This window comes from Lissotriton vulgaris, chromosome 7 (genome assembly GCF_964263255.1).
Source record: "Lissotriton vulgaris chromosome 7, aLisVul1.2, whole genome shotgun sequence".
NCBI classification, from domain to species: Eukaryota; Metazoa; Chordata; class Amphibia; order Caudata; family Salamandridae; genus Lissotriton; species Lissotriton vulgaris.
In genome coordinates, this window is record NC_141695.1 from 572919225 (window position 1) to 572939786 (window position 20562).

A 20562-nucleotide genomic window follows, 5' to 3' on the forward strand; every position below is an offset into this window, starting at 1 on the left:
TTCACACCCCACAAATGCACTCTAAAATGCTCAACACTCCAAGCCGCAGCAAGAGCTTCACGCTCTATAACCAAATAGTTCCTTTCTGCCTGAGTAAGCGTCCTCGACGCAAATGCAATTGTTTTTTCTACTCCACGCTGCAGCTGCGAGAACCACTGCAATTCCAGTCAGACTGGCATTAACAGTCAAATATGATTTGCACCCTGGATCAAAAGCAGCCAAAATCCCTGTGTTGCAAATATTAACTGATTTGTTGAAAAGACTCTTCTTGCACTCGTTCCCACACAAACCTATTGCCTTTTGTCAACAAAACTCTCAACGGTTCAGACAAATCCGCAAATCCCTTAACAAACTTAGAATAATATTCAACCAGTCCTAAAAAGGACCGGAGAAGATTCCATATCTTTAGGAGCTGGAGCTTGTCTGATGGCATCCAATAAATTTCTCTTGGGATCAATTCCACCACTAGGAATAGTGTAACCCAAATACTCAATGCTTTCAGTTAAGAAAACACACTTATCCTTATTGACAGTCAAACCAGTATCCTCTAACTTCCATAACACTTGGCGTAAGGTGAGATTGTGTTCATTGACAGATTTCCCTCAAACCAGAATGTCATCCTAGAAGTAGACAACACCTGATAGTCCCTTTAACATATTGGACATCATACGTTGAAAAACACTCGCAGCCGAGGCTAAGCCAAACGGCATACGAGTGAATTGAAATGTGCCCTCTGTCGTGATAAAGACAGTAAGAAATTTTTAGTCAGGGTGTAATCTAATTTGGTGATAGGCACTTCTTAAATCGATTTTTGAAAAAATCTCCCCCCCCCCCCTTCTCCCCCCACAGATTGCAATAATTTGTTAATGTTGGGAAGAGGAAAAGTATCAGTGGTAATTTCCCGGTTGAGTGATCTGAGGTCAATACAAAATCGCAGACGACCATCGGATTTAATGCTCAAAACTACAGGAGAAATCCAAGGAGAAGCTTCAACTGGTTCAATAACCTTTGAGTTCAAAAGATCCCGTAACAGGTCTTTCAAACCTTGTCTTACAGATAAAGGCACCCTCCTAATTTTATGTTGAACAGGAGTGGAATTGGGTTTTAAAATGATTTTATGAAAATAATTTTTAACACAACCCAATTTATCTTCAAACACTCTCTGTGCAGCATTCAAAATATCATTGACCTGAATGTCATCCTCAATCACCATATACATCAGGTGATCTGGGATTAATAATGATACTCAAGTCAAACTGGTGCATCCAACCCAACATCGGTGGACCATCTTTAGCAACGTAAACTTTACCCTCAATACTCCTAGATTTGAGAGCGATGATACCAAACATATAACCCAGAACATCAATGGGTTGACCCTGATACCCCACAGGACTGATATCTTTTTTAGCCAGAGAAACATCTTGCCACAAAGAAGTAAAAATAGATTCAGGGATTATTGTGAATAACAAACCTGAATCAACCATGAGAGAAACGTATTGCCCACACACCATAAAAGCAGCAGAAGGTCTTGACAACCTTAAAGAATCATTGATTTCACCCACCACATTGTCACAATCCTCTTGAACCATTAATACTCTATTGACCACCACATTAACTTTAGACTTGAATTTTTCAGATCTGTCAAAAGATTTGCTTTTGTCAACACTCTCGCCCTGTTTACACATCCTGAAATAGTGACCCTTTCGGACACATTTCCTACATGTCTGATGTAAGGCATAACATTTCTTACAATCGCCCAGATAAAACTGACTTCCACAACGCCAACATTCTTTACCCTTAACTTTGGTGGAAAGATTATTGGTATTATTCTTGTTGAAACATTTTTAGATAGTATTAACCTCAAAACCATCCTCATTATCAACAGATTCGACATTACCAATCTGTGAAGAATTTTTATCCCTGCGTTCTAACTCTTTTATGAACTTCGGTGACTCCTCTATTACTTTTGCCATGTCTATCGCATCTTTTAAAGATGGATCTTTCGCAGCCCAAAGTCTTTCTTGGATCTTCCTGTATCGACATTGAACAATAAGCTGACCACGAATAAGCTCATCGGTCATGTTACCGAAACGACATTTAATGGAAAGTTCACGTAATCTTGACACTAAGTCATCTATACTTTCATTTTCGGCTTGAGGTTGAGTATAAAACCGATACCTTCCCATGACCAAATTAACTCCCTTTGCAAACCTTGTCTCAAGCCTTTTGAGAGCTTCTTTGTAAACATCGTTTATTGGTTGGCCATTTGGACCTAAAGCTACCGGTAAATATTTGAAAATTCTTTGACCTTCATTGCCCAAAGTACTAAGCAATAACGCTTTCTTTCTTTCAGAGTGAAAATTCTTCCCATCTAGAGCTATGAGATAATTATCCAACATCTCTACCCAGTCCTCCCAATCTATTGAAGGAGTGCCGGGAGAGGAGAGAAACATTGGAGGCATAACTATATTTGAAGCCATAGTAAGGAAGAAATAGAAATAAAAAAACAAAAAAAAACTGAGATAATAGGAAATCAATGCAAATGACTTAGTACAGTACAATAAAGGCACAAAAACCCAAGGTTTTTGGAAGAGGTTAAGGCAGTGGTGTAACAAAAGTTGAGCCCCCGCAAGGTACATGAGGGACACTTGCTCCGATATTCATCCGGAGCTCTCAGGCCTGAGAACTGTGCTGAGGGGGGCCCCTGCAGCTGTGGGGGCCTGTGTAATGCCAGTGCTTCAGGCTTACACAGTATGCTGGGTATTTGGTCTGACAGAGAAAACTGACCTCCAAAGTCTCTCACTAATAGTCAAGGCTTATGTCAAAGAATGTAGTGTGAAGGTTGACACGAGAAACAAAGCAAGATTGTTGTGTCAGTTGCAATAAAGATGAAATTAAACAATACCATGAATGCACAAAGTATTTAATTAATACAGAGTCCAAATTGGGTATCACAATTCAATTTTCACAATTACTAGCCGTTTCGATGATTCATATAACTCAATTTCTATGAAGTGGTATGCACTTCTGAGGTCCACAGACGAAAACCTAGTTGAACCTGTAAGAGTGAATACCACTACAAGGAGATTAGTAATGAATGAATAAATACAATTTATAAAGCGCAAGAGCTGCTCCAATTGAGCGTCCCGGTGCTGGGTAATAATAGGTTGCAGAAAGGATAGCCTAAGGAAATATAAAAAAACATCTCAAACTAGGTCTCTTAGATATGGTGGGTCTTCAGAAGAGTTTTAAAAAAATCCTCTGAAGTTAAGATCCTAAGGTTCCAAAGCAATGGGGCTTGATAGCAAAAGGAGCACCCTCCTGCTCTTGCTTTTTTGATGTTAGGGATGCATAGCAAATTGTTATTGACTGAGGAAATTGCTCTTTGTCTGCTCAGCGGTTTTTCAGTGAAAGCCACAATGATGCAGGATCTTTTCAATCTATAGTTTGTTGCTATGCGCGAGCGAGAGGAATTACTGATAAGTATTTTGCAATTCAGTACTTGCTAAGTAGTTGCATCAGTCGGCGTTAATGCCGTATATTCAGGAACATTGTCGTTTTTTACATGTTCTTGGGAATAAATAGCCTTGAAGCTCCACCTTAGACTCTACAAAAGTAGCTGGTGTTAAACCCTTAACCAGTAATGGATTAAGGCCTTAACTAACCTGGGTGTTCACACAAAATGGCAAAGTAAGGAAAACTACAAAAGTGTGGCCCCTGTATTCAGGGAAAGGTGTACATCCATGATCTTGTATGTTAATGCTTGTTGTGGTAATGATGCGGTTCTCATAGAGGAAGCTTTACTTGTGTAACTTCATTCGAGAAGAACTTTTCATTTTATTACTTCGTATTATTTCTTCCTCCGTTTCGGTATTTTTCATTGTTGAATCCACAAAACTGCGTAATATGCAGTGTGTCCATTTGTATATTTGTCAGAGATGTTCTATTTATATTTCAATGTGTGTACACTGTAAACAGCGATATATTAAATAATCTTTTTTTATTGATTTGAATTCTGAACTGTAAATATATATATTTTAAAAGGCCAAAAGTACTTTGAATTGGATTTTAACATTTGTTATTAACGGAGTGGTTACCACAGGGTTTGGAAGTGTGTAAAATAAACTCGTTATGCAGATCAAAGGGAGAGAGAGGACTAGGTAGGCTAGCCCGTATCCCCTGGGTTATATGTATAGATCAATGAGGACTAGCTAGTTTAGGAAGAGTATAGATGACTCAGGTACGTCAGACAATAATAATAAGGAAAAAAGCACTGTTTTCCTTATAAAGCCCTCACCCACCGACCTAGTCGGTGGCATGCTTCATCATCGGGCCCACCACAGTGGCACCGAATGTGCCCCGGGTGTGCTGCAACGCCAGGTGACTGCGGAGCTGGTATATTGCTAAGTGTGCAGTGAAGAGGTGAGACAGGTGAAGATTAAAACGCTATACACAAGGTCCCAGCACCCGAGGGTTAACAATTTTTAATAAACTGGGCCTCTGTTAGCAGGTTAAAAAGGCAAAGGGACGTAAAAGGAGTGCTATGATGACCTCCAGCATCCAGTGTGGTCTACATGTTTCAGCCAGTGCCTTTTGTATTCTAAGCTGGCTTTCCTCAGGACCAATGAGATATGTGATAAGGTGCAAATTAAATTATAGTAAACTTAAATTAAGTGTTTGTGTCATACTTTGGCTATGTGTAGCGCACGCTAAGGCGCTATAACTGTTAGAGGGGGATTCCCTCAAGCTTTATCTGTTATTTCTTTGTTAAAAGCCTCAAGGGTCGCCTGGCAGAGAAAGAGACCGAGTAGTTCGGTCTGGTTCCTCCTTGGACCTTTTCGTCCTTCCGCGGCGCCCGATATGATCTCATTGGTCCTGAGGAAAGCCAGCTTAGAATACAAAAGGCACTGGCTGAAACATGTCTCACCTCTTCACTGCACACTCAGCAATATACCAGCTCCGCAGTCACCTGGCGTTGCAGCACACCCGGGGCACATTCGGTGCCACTGTGGTGGGCCCGATGATGAAGCATGCCACCGACTAGGTCGGTGGGTGAGGGCTTTATAAGGAAAACAGTGCTTTTTTCCTTATTATTATTGTCTGACGTACCTGAGTCATCTATACTCTTCCTAAACTAGCTAGTCCTCATTGATCTATATATAAAATAAACTCGTTACATTTTTTATAATTTCTGACCCACAATGTCCTTCTTTTCATCTACTTCCAGTTGGAAGGCATGTGACCTTCGAAATTTATTTGGCTCCCCTGTCTATATAGAAAAACAAGGGAAATCCAAGTATAGCTATGTGATTTTCTGATACTCTTCTTTTTCTCCCCTTGCCTAACCGGATGAGAAATATAAGGAAGCTTGGTACTACTTTCACTACAACACGCCCTAATCCCAGCTCACAATCATTTACCTAAAAAGTGAACAGGGTTTACGCTTTGCTATCTTCGCCCAATATAAACCGCAAAAAACGGATTAGGTATGTGTTATGTTCTCGCCATTGCCCCATAAGTCCATAAACCTGCAAAATATTTGTGATTGCTCACGAGCATTTATGGGTGAACTTGCATATGAATTCACACAAATCCACCCTTAGTACATTTGTGAATATGGAAATTCTACTTATCTGGAAGCTATGCACCTAAAATAAATTGCTACCCACTCAGTTATGTCACAGCAGCATCGAATCATGATCAGGGCACTAGCAGGCTAACTTCCCTTGTGCATCACACCCAGGACTGCTTCAGACTGGTTCAGTTAAATGGATACCTTCACTTGAGGGCAGTGGCATGTCGCTGAGTCGCGATAGAGCTCGCCAACTCACAATGAAGCATGACTTGGCGCCCATGTTCAATGCATCCTTCTCTCCTTCAGATCAATTCGGTGAACCGATTAACTGTGGAACGATCCTTGGAAAATGTGGCACAAATGCAGAGATATCGTGCAGCGCAGGCAGTAACCTTACAGATGCAACCGTGGTAGGACCTTACAGCACAAACACAGGTAAAAAGCAAACACGTTTGAACATGACGTCCCCCACCAGCCAGGATGGAAGATTACAGTTCACCTGGAGAGGAAACACATCACATATACTCATCAACCGCGTCCAGCATAGTGATGCAGGAACCTATAGATTCTATCTGAAAACTAAAGACTCCTCTGGTCCCTACCAAGCAGATCTCCAAATCGAAGGTAAGATCTAGTCAGATTTCAGTATACGTAGTACTAATAGTCATGTACATTCTTTTGCACACATGTTTGCTATTGTGGCACATGTTTCATGTTATTTATTATTTGTGATAATAGTCTGTCATGTTCCTAATGATCATGATGAATGGAAGTTTCATTTTGGATGTGGTGTTGGCCTCAATTAGGCACAAGGCCAACCTATAATCAGTGTTTTGCACTTTATTACGTTATTTTAGGAACGAGGGCTCATCGTAGTTCCAGTCCACTGTCTTTAGCATGTCTAGGTCAAACCATTTTCTCGATGAAGGTGATGGTAGAGGCATAGTGGTCAGAATGGAGCCCAATAGAGTCACTACGGTCTCACCTGTAGGTACCGTAAGAGGCCTTGAATAGACATATCTTTCAGTTTTCAGAAAGGGTGCCCTGATCTGACTCTGACTGCTATGTTCACTTCTGCATGGAAACTGTCTCTACTCTTCATTATAGTTTTTTGTTCAGCTGTGTTAGCTGTATGTTATAGTTGTTATTATCATAACCTTACTTTCGACTACTTATTAATAACAACAACAGTAGACCTACTTAATTCTTTACAAAACTAATACTTCAAGGCATACTAACGGTGGTTGTAAAAAAATAAAAAATAATGGTTGCAAGATAAATAATAATATTACTGTAATATTAATTATGATGGTAAATACCACTGCTGCTATTACTACTACAAGAGTTTTATCAGTCATGGAAAACAATGATACTACTACTACTACTAATAACAGCTATCAGAATTGACATACAGTCAGTTGTATTCATTGTATTAACCGTGAAATCATGAAAGACAGCAAGCTGCGGGTGTTGAGAGATTTCTGCAGCAGGCGTTATGTGGCCTTATCGCTGCATATTGCAGTATTTCAAAAATAGATAGCTGTTTGAGGGACTGAATTGCCAGATTGCATTGTGCTGCTGTGCCTGCATGTCTTAGTTCTTTGGTGTTTGCCTCACTTGCTGCTTTCTGTGCCATTGAACACCTATCAGCAAATAGCTAAGAGGTACTCCTATTTTTGTTGACTGATGCTCCTTAGCAGAACGCTAGGTGATGCCAGAGAAGGGGTGAATCCAAGTTGTACTCCATCTATATAGGTAATTGAGGAGTGCAGGTCTTTTTCTATTTTTGCTGACATATGGGCAACTGGCCCTTGGGTTAAAATCAGTGCCAGTCTCCTACTCCTGGTGATATACACTTTTTTTCCTAGGGGATTGTGGAAAGACGGAGTTCGGCTGAATCCTCCAGACCACCTTAATTCTGTCTGTCCATCGTTGCCTCCACGAGGTATAAACATACACGTTATTATACTAACCCATTGAACCTCTAGGTTTTATGCTTGAGGAAGATAAAACCTTATCCTCTATATCAAAAAGATTGCCAAAAATGTTCAGTACAATCGAGGGGTGCGTGAGGTGGCAGTTATGTGAAAATTTGACTTTGTCCTTCACTAGAGACTAGCACTTAAGTGGGTTATGATAAAGAAAGAGCAGTTTACCGAAGTCCATCTGACTAGTGCAAACCATACTATAAAACCGGAGCCACTTTTCTATCAAGCATTTTGTCTCCCTCGTGCCCACTAATTATTACATAAAGTGTGCACTGGGAGTGTTAAGTTATGACTCAGGACCTCGTTTAGGGTCTGCTGGACAGAGTAAAGATGGACATGGTGGCTGAAAACTTTACGTCTGCCACCCTTCCTTAACTCCATCCTCCAAATGTATAGATGCCCACCAGCCACGATGACATCACTATATGTTTACAGGAACTGCTGCCAAGGTGGTTCCCATATGCAATTGCCTTGCTTGAAGCTGCCTCGCTCAAAGCGGATCACGCACCTCACCTCACCTCTGGTGCTGATCACAATGCAACCGCTGCCATGAATCAAATTATACTACCATGATGTACAGTGCAATCTTCCATTCCTATGGCACTCTGCTGGAGGATTCTCGAATTGTGACAATTGTGTCCCAGCAGTTCCAATACACCTGCTCTTGGTAACCCACAGGAGTTGGTTGGGGGTTTCCCATTCCGGTTTGGCGATAGCAATCCCTTAATATTTTAGGATGATACCAGACCCCCTTAGGTCCTCACATGTCGCCCGTTTTAATCAAGGCAAAATCTACTACATTGTGATTTTTTTTCTCAGGCTAGACATTCTTTGAGTCCTGATGATGATCTCATTGTTTGCTGTGGGATCGAAAAGCCATCGACCTTAGCACCTTGACACACACATTGTATAATAATTATTTTATATAGGTGCAATGGTGCTTCACATATGTTGTTTGGCCTAGTTATTTGAATATCATTTGGCCATGCTATTTTGTTTTATTTATGCCTGATTTTTTTCCTTTTCCCCTTTTCCAAATATTGTAGACACTGCCCTACTTTGTCCTATATTTTTCATGATGTTTATATTAATTAATACTTGCTCTTATAACAGTACATGATACAGTTGTTATTATATTTCAGTATTGAATTGCTCAAACTTCTAAATTGTTGAAAGGGACCACTGTTGGTTCCAGTCAATGTAGGAATTGGTTAGTGGGCCACTCTGTCAATCATGACTGTCAGTTGTCAAACTTCTAGTGTTTTTTTATTTTTCAAAAGCAAAAATAAAAAAAAACTAATGGCACCCCCACACCATGGGAGTTTAATGCCAATTACAGACAGTAAAACACGTCATCTGACCACTCACTCTAATAAGGCGGATGTTTCAATAGCTTACCTCCAATGGCCCTTACTCCTTGGATGCTCAGAGGAAGGTTTATGCTGACAAAGTACATTTTACTTCATTGACGCAAACTTAGAGGTCCACCCAAGTCTTAATCAAGCAGGTGGACCGAGAGTTCTGTGGAAAAAGAGTATCTTCTCCACTAGACTCTACTAAATTAGACCCTTAGTATCTTATGCAGTTTTGAGCTAACTTGTAATTTAAGCAGTTGAAGACCTGGAGCAGCAGAACTTTACCACCGTAGAAAGTGGTAAATAGTTGTTTGTCAGAGGAACTTTCAAAGCATGTGCTGCTTTTGACTGGAAATGCAGCAGCATTTATTAACATGTTTAAAGTAAACAAAAGAACAATTCACAATAACATGCTCAAAGCGACATAACAACCCAGTTGAAACATAGCAGAACACAGCACAACAAATCAGTCAAAACAAAACCCAGCACATTAAAACACAAAGTCCCAGTGCTGTTATTCAGCACAAAATTCAACAGAACACATCACATCAACACAATGCCAAACATCAAATGTGTGCAAGTGTTTTGTCTCACATTTAAACCATCAGCATCCAGTTTTCAAAATATGGAGGTAAAAAGTGTCAAGAGCAAGCACATCCTTAATTTACCCTGAGGCCAGGACTGGTGCTACCAGGCATCAGGCGTTTTCCTACTGGGCTGGCAGAGTGGTGTCTGATATCACTGTAGGTGAGGGCTGGGTGCGTTTTGGAATGTGTTTCAACACCAACAGTTTTGTAGGTCTCGCCTACGCAGCGCACATGTGTAGCATAGGAGGGCCTTTAGCCGTTGCTCTGATCATTTTCAAGCACACACTCGTGCTTATGGCGGACTCCACCTTGCGAGAGTGCGCAGCGGCGCGCCACAAGTGCAGTGCTTGAAAATGAGCAGACTGCTCTGTCAAGCGCACACGCGCCACTCGCGGGCTCACCTCGTCGACTAAGTCGCGTGCGCTGTTTATAGCGTGTTCGCTTTCACTTTCTCCCTGCTGCTGTGACTGAGACCTCTTCTCACTGCCTGCAGTGCGCTACTTTCATCCCTTGTTGCATTGCTTGTGTTACTCTTTTCTCCCTCTTCCCTTCTCAGCCTCTCAGGCCCTCACAGCCCATAGTCCTCCACTCTCCTCCTCTGATTCCCTTTTCTCCTTTTATTTCTTTCCCTGTTCCTCTTGTTGTTCCCATCTTCCCTTCGCCTATCCTGCTCGCTCCCTCTGTCTTCTATTATCCTCCCTCCCTGTGTCTTTCCTTTCCATCACTGCTTCCTCCCTTCTCTTTCCTCTGCACACCTGCCTCTCTCTTCCCTCTATCTTGCCTTATTTCCTTCCATTCTTCCCAAGTTGACATCTGCCTTCCCTCCACCCCCGCGCTGCCTCTCTTCATTTGTGCTCTTTTCATACTATCCTGACCTCACTCTACTCTCTGGGTATGTTCTTGCCTGCCTGCCCCTCTCATCATTTTCTCTTCTTCCCAGTCTCTCTCCTCAGCCTTCTTTCAACAGCCCCTTTTGCCTTGCTCTTTCTTTCATCCCTTTTCACCTTGCACCCCTCATCCCGAGCACCTGAAATTCCTGGCGCCCCCCGATTTTAGGTGGCCAATACTTCGAGCTGCAAAGACGGAAGCCCCCAGCTCGAACCTCGGGAAGAACTTCGGTTAAAAGTGTTGCTATCACATTATAATATGGCTCCCAGGCCTCCCCATCTAAGAACCTTCTCTTTCTGCAGCTTCATATTGAATAAACGTATGAAAGTCCTGATGTGTCTATAGCAGTACATTCCGAGATTCCAGAGTGCTACTATCTTTGCTTTTAACATTGATTTGTTTACTCTTGTCTGTTTTATTCTAATTTCTTATTCAAGTCTTCTACAAAATGGTTCTTACCTAATGTGTTCTATTGGGTTTGACTGTGCTATAGGAAACTGTTAAATACGGGAATACATTGTTTGTATGCCCCTTATTTTGAGTGACACGCGCGCACACACACGCAGACCCTCCTCCGCCCCCCAAGGGTGAAGGAGAGATTCCACGCACTATCCCCTCCCTGAGACAGTGCAAAAGGATTTACTAGCCCATCTTGTGATGAGCTTATGGGGCTATTTCGCTCTTTTTGTGTGGTTTAGAGGGAGCTAATTTGGAAGCTCTGTTTTGTGCAGGAGTGTGTGAAAACACAGGGAGTGTGAGTGGATGAGTGAGAGAGGCAGACAGAAAAGAGACACCTCTTTTTTGCCTTTTTTCCTATTCTGAGAGGTCAGTCGGAGCTCCCTCTGCTCGTTTAAGTTGCTCAAAGAGCTGTCGGAGAATGGCGGCGAAGCCCGTAAACAGGCCCAGCTCAGACTGTGTTTAAGCTTCGGGCCTGCTTGTCTTGTGACCTGGTCATGGCAACCCATGAGGCCCCTATACATTCTCACTCAGCCCCCGCATTTAAACCAAGATCACGCATTTCTCCATCCCTGACATTTTCTTCCCGATGGGGGGGTCTGCCTGGGTTTGCAAAGGCTACAGAGGGTCGGAGCTGCATGCAGACGCCGAGTGTGACCGTGAGCAGGTTGAGCGCCCTTCATGGGCTCTCCCAGCACATTCCAGTGTGTTCTGTTGTAAGTTTGTTTTGCTTGCAATCTCCCACCAAGTGCTACACCTAGTAAAACCTGTAAATGTCAAGCACCCAGAATAATGTGCTGCATGGCTAAAAACTTATTAGGTCCCACAGGCGAGACCCATTGGCTATGCCAATGCTTGTTTCTATTTGGGTGGTTCCTCTCTCCTGCAGGGTCACCACGAGTTGAGGTCACCTTCAGGCTTGTGAGGAGTGGGGGATCATGGATCTACGTTGCTTGGCTTAGAGAGTCTATTACATATACGATAAAGACTCATGAAAATTCAAACAATGTATTTTTTTATAATAATATCTTTGCAATGCATTTCAGCTTAGTGTACTAAACTATACCACTGCATTGAGACACCGTTATTAGAAGTGACAGACTCTAATCATGAACATCGAAATATTTATGGTGCCACAACTGTCCTGAAGATGATGCTAATAGTAAACCAAGATAAAAGTCTGTTGTCTTTTACCCCCTATACATGGTCTATGGTGTAACTACAGGTGGAGTAATATTATAGTCGTTTTCTTTCATGCAGTGCACATTCTGAATTGCTTTATTTCAAAGTGTTGTCATGATGAAGGAAAAGGGGGAACAGTGAAAAGGTAATGACCTAGGATCACACAACGTGATCACGCAGAAGCTGGGATTGATGCAAGGTTTCCTGGTTTCAAATTGTGCATTTGAGCCACTGCACGATTTTCTCCTCTCATTTTAGATCACAACATAATGCCTTGTGTTTAATTCTTCGATGTGCTACGTCAGTACACTGTTAAATACATCCAAACTATGCAAGTATTGTTGATCAAATTTTTTGGGGAGTGTGATGTTTTAATGTGGAAGCCAAAATAAAAAACAGAGCACTCACCCTTGGTCAGTACAGTGAGACCATTTGCTCCATGTAGCTAAAAGTATGTATTCATTGTTATGCATTCTTGAAATAATGTATCCACCCACGCCTTTCTAGCCAACTATTCATTTATTGAGCCATGCAGCACTGTCTGCAATATCCATCCAACCATTCAATGATTGGACAAGTTTCTCTAATGAAAAATGTGTCTTAAAATGAACCCTATTTGCAATACTTTTCAAAGATTTCTTTGAGGGAGAACCCTGCATCTCAGTGGTTAAACTCACTAGCTACGCTTGCTCGCTACATGCAGTATGTGTTCTGGGGTGATAAAGTTTGCCGCGGGTGCTGTTGGCTCCTTGTCTGGCACTGATTCCTACCAGGAAATGAAATAACAGTCAACAAGCACTTGCAGTGCAATAGATCTCGCATTTGTGAGTGTTAGATCTATTGGCATTGTAAATGATAATGCCTTTTATTTATGTGTTTACAAAACCTGTAAGTGGTGTGTAAACGCCGCTTGCAGGTTTTATAAACACATTAATAAAAGGCATTATCATTTACAATTCCAATAGATCTAACTCTCGCAAATGTGAGACCTATTGCACTGTAAGTGCTTGTTCTTTAACTGAATTGCCATCCACCCCCAGGGCCTCAACAAGATGCGTGCTTCATTGAAGTACAGACCAGCAGAGTACAGTTAAGGACAGGCTACTGCAGTTAGGTCAAAGCAGACTATGGGAACTTTGTACAAGCATTAAACAAAGTGAACCAGAGTCTTTTTCGAGCCAGTGCAAAGTTCACGTTTACTGGTCCTAAACAAAATTGACATTTGGCAATACATTGTGGGGGATATTCTCAAGAATGTGTGATAAGTACCGCAAATTGAGCTTAACGTAACTCTTCATATTGCAGTAAATCGTGGGAAATTAACGCAATGTTAACTAAGTATTCACAATACGGAGGCACCATGCGATAGTCCCCCGACAACGCATCAAATGTCAGTGAAAAAGCCAATGCGAAGCCTCAAAAATGCGGAACACGAACGCAAAAAAAGTTGCGATGAGGGCAATCACAATACAAAAAGCAGCGAAAAGCAGCGGCAGGCCTGCAAATCCCACACGTCCGGCAGGAAAATGCACTATTAAAGCAACCAAAAAAACACCCCAAAAGCAAAGTGTGTAGCAACATGGATGCACCCTGACCGAGTGCAGAGGTGAACGCAAACCCCACAAGCCCCATGGACCACCAGCAAGTAACAACGGGGTCAGGGAAGGCCAAGGAAAAGAGGGAGAGTAAGAGTGGGTGCAGTCCACAGGCAAACCAGATCAGCGTTACAGAGGTGACAGAACACTACCATCAACTAACCCACAATTGGACTACCGTGAATGCAGTCGGAGTGTCGAGGAGGTCAATGGAGGAGGTCAAGAGGCGCTGGTATGATGTGAAAACCAAACCAAATACAAACTCGCTGCCAACAGGAAGACAGCAACGGCAACAGGAGATGGGGGTCCTGCGCCACAGGAGGAGCTGGAGGAAACTGAGGCCATAGTCATCAGTGTGGAGACGGTGCAAGGAGCTGGGAGTACGGAAAAAGCTCGAGAGGACCTGACACAATATCAACAAAGCGAGTAACAACCAGGGACTGGGGGTCGGGGGGGAGATGGGCATAGTGGCACACATGCACAACGATGTGTAGCACACTGCACACCCACAATGACCCTGGATCATGTCCCTGATCCCGATGGCACACTGCAGCACACACACATAGTAAGAACAGCACATCCACATTGACGACAATGTGGTACAGTGTGCAAACCCAACACTGCAGAACAGAGGACACAACTAGCTCCGTACATGCGCCGAAACAGGCTAACTACATCCAACAGAGCAGGAAACAGTGAGATGGGAATGTACGCGTACAACCTCACATCCGTCATGTAGTCCAAATGTCAACTGTCCACCATCAAAATCCAGCACCACCCAAACAGTCGCAATGTTCATTTCCATACACTCTGCATGTAAACATGAACAATGCGCCAACATACATGTCAACGCAATATCAACATGCATCTCCCCTTCACATTGCAGAGGGACAAACACAGACCAGACAACTCATCAGTGATGCAGGAACGGACCACCACACATTCGACAACGAAGCCCTACAACAGCTCATGGACATCCCAGGCAACCCACCACCAGGGCAGCTAAGCTACATAGAGGAGAACCCTGCATAGACCACACAGCAGGAAGCACCCGCACGCATGGCTGGCTCACAACACTTCACCGAGCCACACATGCCATTCCAATGCCAGGTGTCAGGATGCCAAAAGGAGGTGGCCGAACGGGTGCGGGTGGGGTCCGTACCCATGGAAGACAAACTAGATCACATACGTGAGTGTCTAATACCCTTCAGGGACCACCTACACCCCACAAAAGAGACCCACACTGCTACGGAGACACAATGATATGCACAGTTCCAAAAAAGAACCACTCTCAGAGGCACGCAATTATCATTCACACACCCACGTCGGCTCTGCGTATGACGGCCCAGTCCACTCCTCTTAGGTATTGAGTGGGCGATGAAAAAGCTATATTTCCAAGTTCTAATACGCTGCCTGCTGTGACATGCCTGAATCCGCTGTACACAGCACAATATAATGTCGTAGGGCCCAGAGCCCTCATGCATACAACATGACCACAGGGACACACTCAGATAGTATGTGAAACTGGCTACGGGCATGTGCGCAGGGCCCCTTTATTGGCAGGGCGACATGTGCAGTGACGCCTGTGCTGGATCTGTGTGGGGTGAGTGTAAGCCAGCCCGCAAGGAGTGGTTTGAGCTGGCAACAATTTGAACAGTGAACACCATCAAAACGGAAACTGAAAACACCAGCATAACAGAGACATCTGTGAGCAACATTGAGGTAGCTGGAGCAAGTACACAGGTTACCCAATAAGCAAACAGAAGTGTTCGTGAGTTGCAGTTCACTGAGTTTAGGGCACTAGAGCTGAGCCCGCTCATGTGTGCAAATTGTCTAGGATTGTGTCCCTTCGGGATATACCTGCATCATCTTCCTCATTATCGTCCCAGGTCTCCCACACTGCCTGAGGCGACATTGCTTTGCAACCTCTCCACAGCACAAAACTCAATCAGTAATGGTCCATGGGTTGTGGTGCACTGAGTCAGTGGCACCTTGAGTGCTGAGCAGGGTATCAAATGCAAAAAGAACAATTGCAAGAGCAGGGTATCAGGCAGATGATTGCATCCACGACAAGTGTGAGCAACTCCGTTAGTCTGCCAGTAGGACTGTTTAAACTCTGGCAGACTGGTTGGATGTGGTCCTGGGGATGGTGGTGTGTACCTCCTGCGGTGATGGGATGTCCGGGCCGGTCAAGTCTCGATTTGATGTGTGAGCCCTGGTGGACCGCAATTGAGGCTGGAGGCAGTGGGCAGCCCAGGACCACAGACACATGCAGTTGACAACCCCAAGGCCATCGTCTCAGAGGCCATCCAGTATTCAATTAGACAGGGTCCCTGACATGAGCTGCACAGAGCTAGTGGCCCCGGATGCACAGCGGCCGGAACAGGCACACCACCACGGGACGGTGACTTTCGGTCCACTGAGTTAGGGCCACGCAGACTGAGTGGGTCCTCGACGATGCCCATGGGGAATGTGGCGGAGGGTTGTGGGGTGCAGTGGAAGGTGTCCTCCAGGGCATGATGCAGAGGGCAGTAGCCTTCCGGAAGCAACAAATGGAGGAGTGGAATGCTACAGCCTCTTTTCCACGGCAGGTGGGCATTTAGGCCTGGGTGCACAGGGGTTGGCAAGACTGGTCCGGGGACCAGGGTCCCTGGGTGCAGTAGGCGCACAAGGTCGCAGGCAACACCGCTCACGGCGATGGCCTCGTGGTGGGGTGAGAGGCTCCGACCTGGCAGACACATTGGGAATTCCGGAAGAGGACCACGCCCAGAGTTACGTGCCTTTTATTTACACCCCTACTCTACCAGCTGCCAGCCCACTCCACTCACGCTGGGGAACAAAACAAGCTACATTTCCACGATCTTCCCCACTGGCTGGGGTGACATGGTTGCATGCACTGTCCACCACACTCCAAACACCAGTGGTGTATGTCGACATGGATATGTGTGTGGTCTACATACTGCAGTCTTGCCAGCAAATCCACACCACACTTGGCATTGTGTACATTCTTATTCATGGGTCACTTGCCTCCTTCTCACATGCCTGGCCCCACCTCTTCCCAAAGTCTGCTATTGTGTGGCTGAGGTGCCATGCCGTTGATGGCTTTTATGCATGGCTGGCCCAGGTTCCCACAGTAAGTTGTGCCGTCGTGTCTGGTGGGTGTTCATGTTGTTTGGCATGTTGTATGTGAGCTTGTGACGTGTGCATTCCCAGAGTTGTAAGTTGCATGATTGTGGAGTTGAGGTGTGTGGTGTGTTCATTTGGTATTTGCCAATGAGCAGCGCATTTCCGTGGGTGCCACCCTGGTAGCTCTGGTTGATAATAGACTGTCGTAAGTGGTTGGCGACGACATTGGTGGAGATTCCCCGGTGGTCCGCTATTGCCTGGACATTGATGGAATACGTGCGTTTTCTGTTGCGGTTATTGTGTGTAATGTTGCCAGGGGGCACAAGTAGGACATGTGTGCAGTCAATTGCCCCAAAACACATGCGGGTAGCCAGCTGTGGCGTAGGCGCCTTGCTTGGTCTCCGGCTGTTCCTGCGCAGTGTGGGGTAAGTATAGATAGTGTGGTACCAAGCTGATGGTGTCATCCATGACCATTATGAGGGACTTGGTTTGGGCTGACTGTGTGACTCCGCCGACTCAGGCAGTTGTTGGTTGGAAGGTACCAGAGGCCAACACGTGCAGCACAGCCAGCAGCATTATCTGAGGTGGGTTGTTGGTTGTCCGCTGTGTTGGTACCATCAGCTTGTGGACAATAGTGGTCAGTATGTGGAGAGTGGTTGTCCCTTTGAGCCTGTGGTGGGCAATGACATTCTCTGGTGTTGGGTCTCTGAGGTTGGTGCGTTTTCTGAGGGTCGCTGTCTTTATCTACGCTGCCTCGGTGTTGGTCCGGGAGGGGACCTGGGGGAGGTGGCGGTGGGTGTTGTGGCCCTGTTGAGGCTCCCAGCTGCATGGTCAGTGTCTCCATGGCATCTGTTGCCCTTCAGGTGCTCTGGGCTGGGCTCCCTTTTCTGGTGCAGGCTGTCGTCCAATTTTGCACCAGGTCAGAGCAGGTGTTAATTTCCTACTGCTAACGTGCCTTATCACCTGTTTTGGGTTCTCATCGCCAATCTGACTGGTCGTTGAGAATGTTGCGGAGTGGTGTTGTTGCGGCTTTTTGCACTGAAACACCTCCTCTGCATCTCATCAGCGATAGTTGCCGGGGTCATCTGTGGCGATGTTGTTTGCGGCTGCTATCGCCGGAAAACTGATGATATGGGCTCTTAGCACCAGCTTGCGAATGGGGAGATAAAATTATCGCGACTTTGATAAAGTGCCGATAACTCAGCAATAGCTCCTTGAGAATATGCCCCTGTGTTTTATAGCATGAAAAGTACCTTACATGCTGGAATTTTGATCCCATACATATGAACCTTAAAACAAAACTACAGGTTGCAAACACAGTGGTGGGCGTACACAGGGGAGTATACTGTATGGAGTTCAATACTTGCACAGTAAATGAAAAGGAGTACAGAAAGGAGTAAGAAGAAACTGTAGAACAAAGAAATCTTGGCCTATGAAGAATGGAACCTGGAAGGGTTTAGCTGAAGAAAGGACAGTAGTGTATTTATTAATTTTTCCTTTATATCTAAAACAGGACCCAGAAGTATTGGAGCGCTTTACATTAGCAGTATTACATGAATTCACAATTATTCACAATTATGTTTTTAAGCGCGGTTTTTAAGGATGTTGAGCCGACGCCGAGAATAAACCTGGTTCCCCAGTTCTCAAGCTGACAGATCTGGCCAAAATGCCACATGCTCTTCAGTTGCGAGTAGAAAGGGGAGGAACATTTGACTAGATAATAGATGGGCAGGGGAGTTATGAGGGAAAAGGGGAAAGAGGGTTTATATACGGGGCAGGATAATTTGGAATGTTGGAAAATGGTCTGATGTATTTACGTGCAGGAACGCAAACAGCAATAATCAAAACGTTAAAGGTAACGATTGCCAGTGGGAGGCAAAGAGAGTATCAGCAACAAATAAAAACAGGATATTTTGTAGAGAAGGGTTTTTAATAAATGCTTATGCTAAAAACAAGTGTGCTAGGTATTTGGATTAGATCTTATAAGGTAAAGGGAAATAAATACTATCTTCAATCTCATTGCTCTAACACACATCTTGTCTCTCAGGAGCAGACAGCATCAATAAACAATAGCAAGTATTTGCAATGCAATAGGTCTCGCATTTGCGAGTTTAAGCTATTGGCATTGTAAATTACAATGCCTTTTATTTCTCTGTTTTGCTAATTAACACATAAATAAAAAGCATTGTCATTTACAATGCCAATAGCTCAAACTCTTGTAAATGCGAGATATATTCAAAGATGCGGCCGCCATTGTACCGGGCTGCTCGGAAAGTAAAGGTGCGCATGGCGCACTGAATGTTGCAGCAAAGCATGTTGTGTCTGCAGAAGGAGAAACTCATTAGAGAAAATAGTGCTTACAGACTTAAAAAGCCATAGAGTGTAGCAACCGATGTAAAAAGGGCAGGAAAAATCCTTTACAACGCAACTTTTACCACGCAGTGCCTTTACATCGCAACTTTTACAACGCAAACCATTACAACGCATTGCGCTGGGGGGCGCTCTAGGATAGGGAATAGATTTAATTTACTATCCAACACCTTCCCTACTATCCACGGGGACTGGAGTTGGAATAGTAAATTAAACTATTCACTATCCAGCACCCCTCAACACTATGCGTTGTAAAGGCATGCGTTGTAAAACTTGCGATGTAAAAGCATGCGTGGTAAAAGCATGCGTTGTAATGCCATACATCCAAAAAGGGCCAGTCCTCATGGGAGGTTACAAATGAAGACAATGCGGTACTAAGAAGGGACTAACAAGCCTATTAACGAATCAGAAGCCAGCATTTACGAAGGACAATGACAAATTTGGGTAGAAAGTGGGTGGGGCTTCTATTCCATTCTCCAATACACCATGCCGCAGCGCATCCGCTGACCGGCTCACACCAAAAATAAAGAGACTTGTTACTACCTAAAATGATATGGCTTATAGTTAAATTATAAATTAGCAGAGATCCAAGATACAAGTGTCCACAGTGGTGATGCTTACGAGTTTGGATCAAAAGATAATGTTTTAAAAAGCAACTGTGAATGTCCATGTATGCACACTACTTATTTATTTTTATTTATTGGGTTTATAAAGCGCGACAGCTACCCGAAAAGGGTTTCCCGGCGCTAAGAGATAATTAACCACAGGAGCAGAAACGAAAGACTCAGGGGAGAGGCTGGAGCAAGTTACTGGTTAAAAAGCCAGGTCTTGATGGCTTTGCGGAAGTGGATATAGCGGGTTTCCAAGCGTAGGTGCTGAGGGAGGGAATTCCAGAGCTTGGGGCCCAGTAGGGAGAAAGATCTACCCCCCATCCTCACTAGGTGTACTTTGGGTACAGAGAAGAGGCCTTGAGATGAAGATCTCAGGCAGCGAGCCGGCGTGTAGGTTCGCACGAGGGCTTGTAGGTATCTGGGGGCATTGCCCCATTTGATTCTGTGCATAAGGCTAAGTGTTTTGAACTTAACCCTGTTTTCAATTCGTAGCCAGTGGAGTGCTTTAAGGTGACCGGACATGTGTTCCCTTCTATGGCACTTGCAGAGCAGTCTAGCTGCGGCGTTCTGCACCAGTTGAAGGCGTCGCATGACTGCCTTTGAAGACCCTAGGTAGAGGACGTTTCCGTAGTCCAAGCGGGAGGTGATTAATGCGTTGACCACTGATTTTTGAGTATCGTCCGGTAGCATCCAAATGATTTTCCTGAGCCACCTCAGGATGGTGAAACAGGTGGATGTCAGGTTATTGACTTGGGGCTCCATAGTTAGGCCGTTGTCAATGATGATGCCTAAGTTGCGTACTTTTTGTGACGGGATGGGTAGGGAGCCC

General features: G+C 44.3%; 1 protein-coding gene across 2 annotated transcripts in view; it reads left to right on the forward strand.

Moving 5' to 3' along the window:
• The window catches only part of LOC147702042 (uncharacterized), a 374952-nt gene that overhangs the window by 244700 nt on the left and 109690 nt on the right, over window positions 1-20562 (forward strand). For both annotated transcript variants that reach the window (XM_086930660.1, XM_086930661.1), the window contains exon 4: window positions 5882-6199. In XM_086930660.1, coding sequence (XP_086786786.1) covers window positions 5882-6199 — 318 coding nt within the window. The remainder of the gene's footprint in view (window positions 1-5881; window positions 6200-20562) is intronic.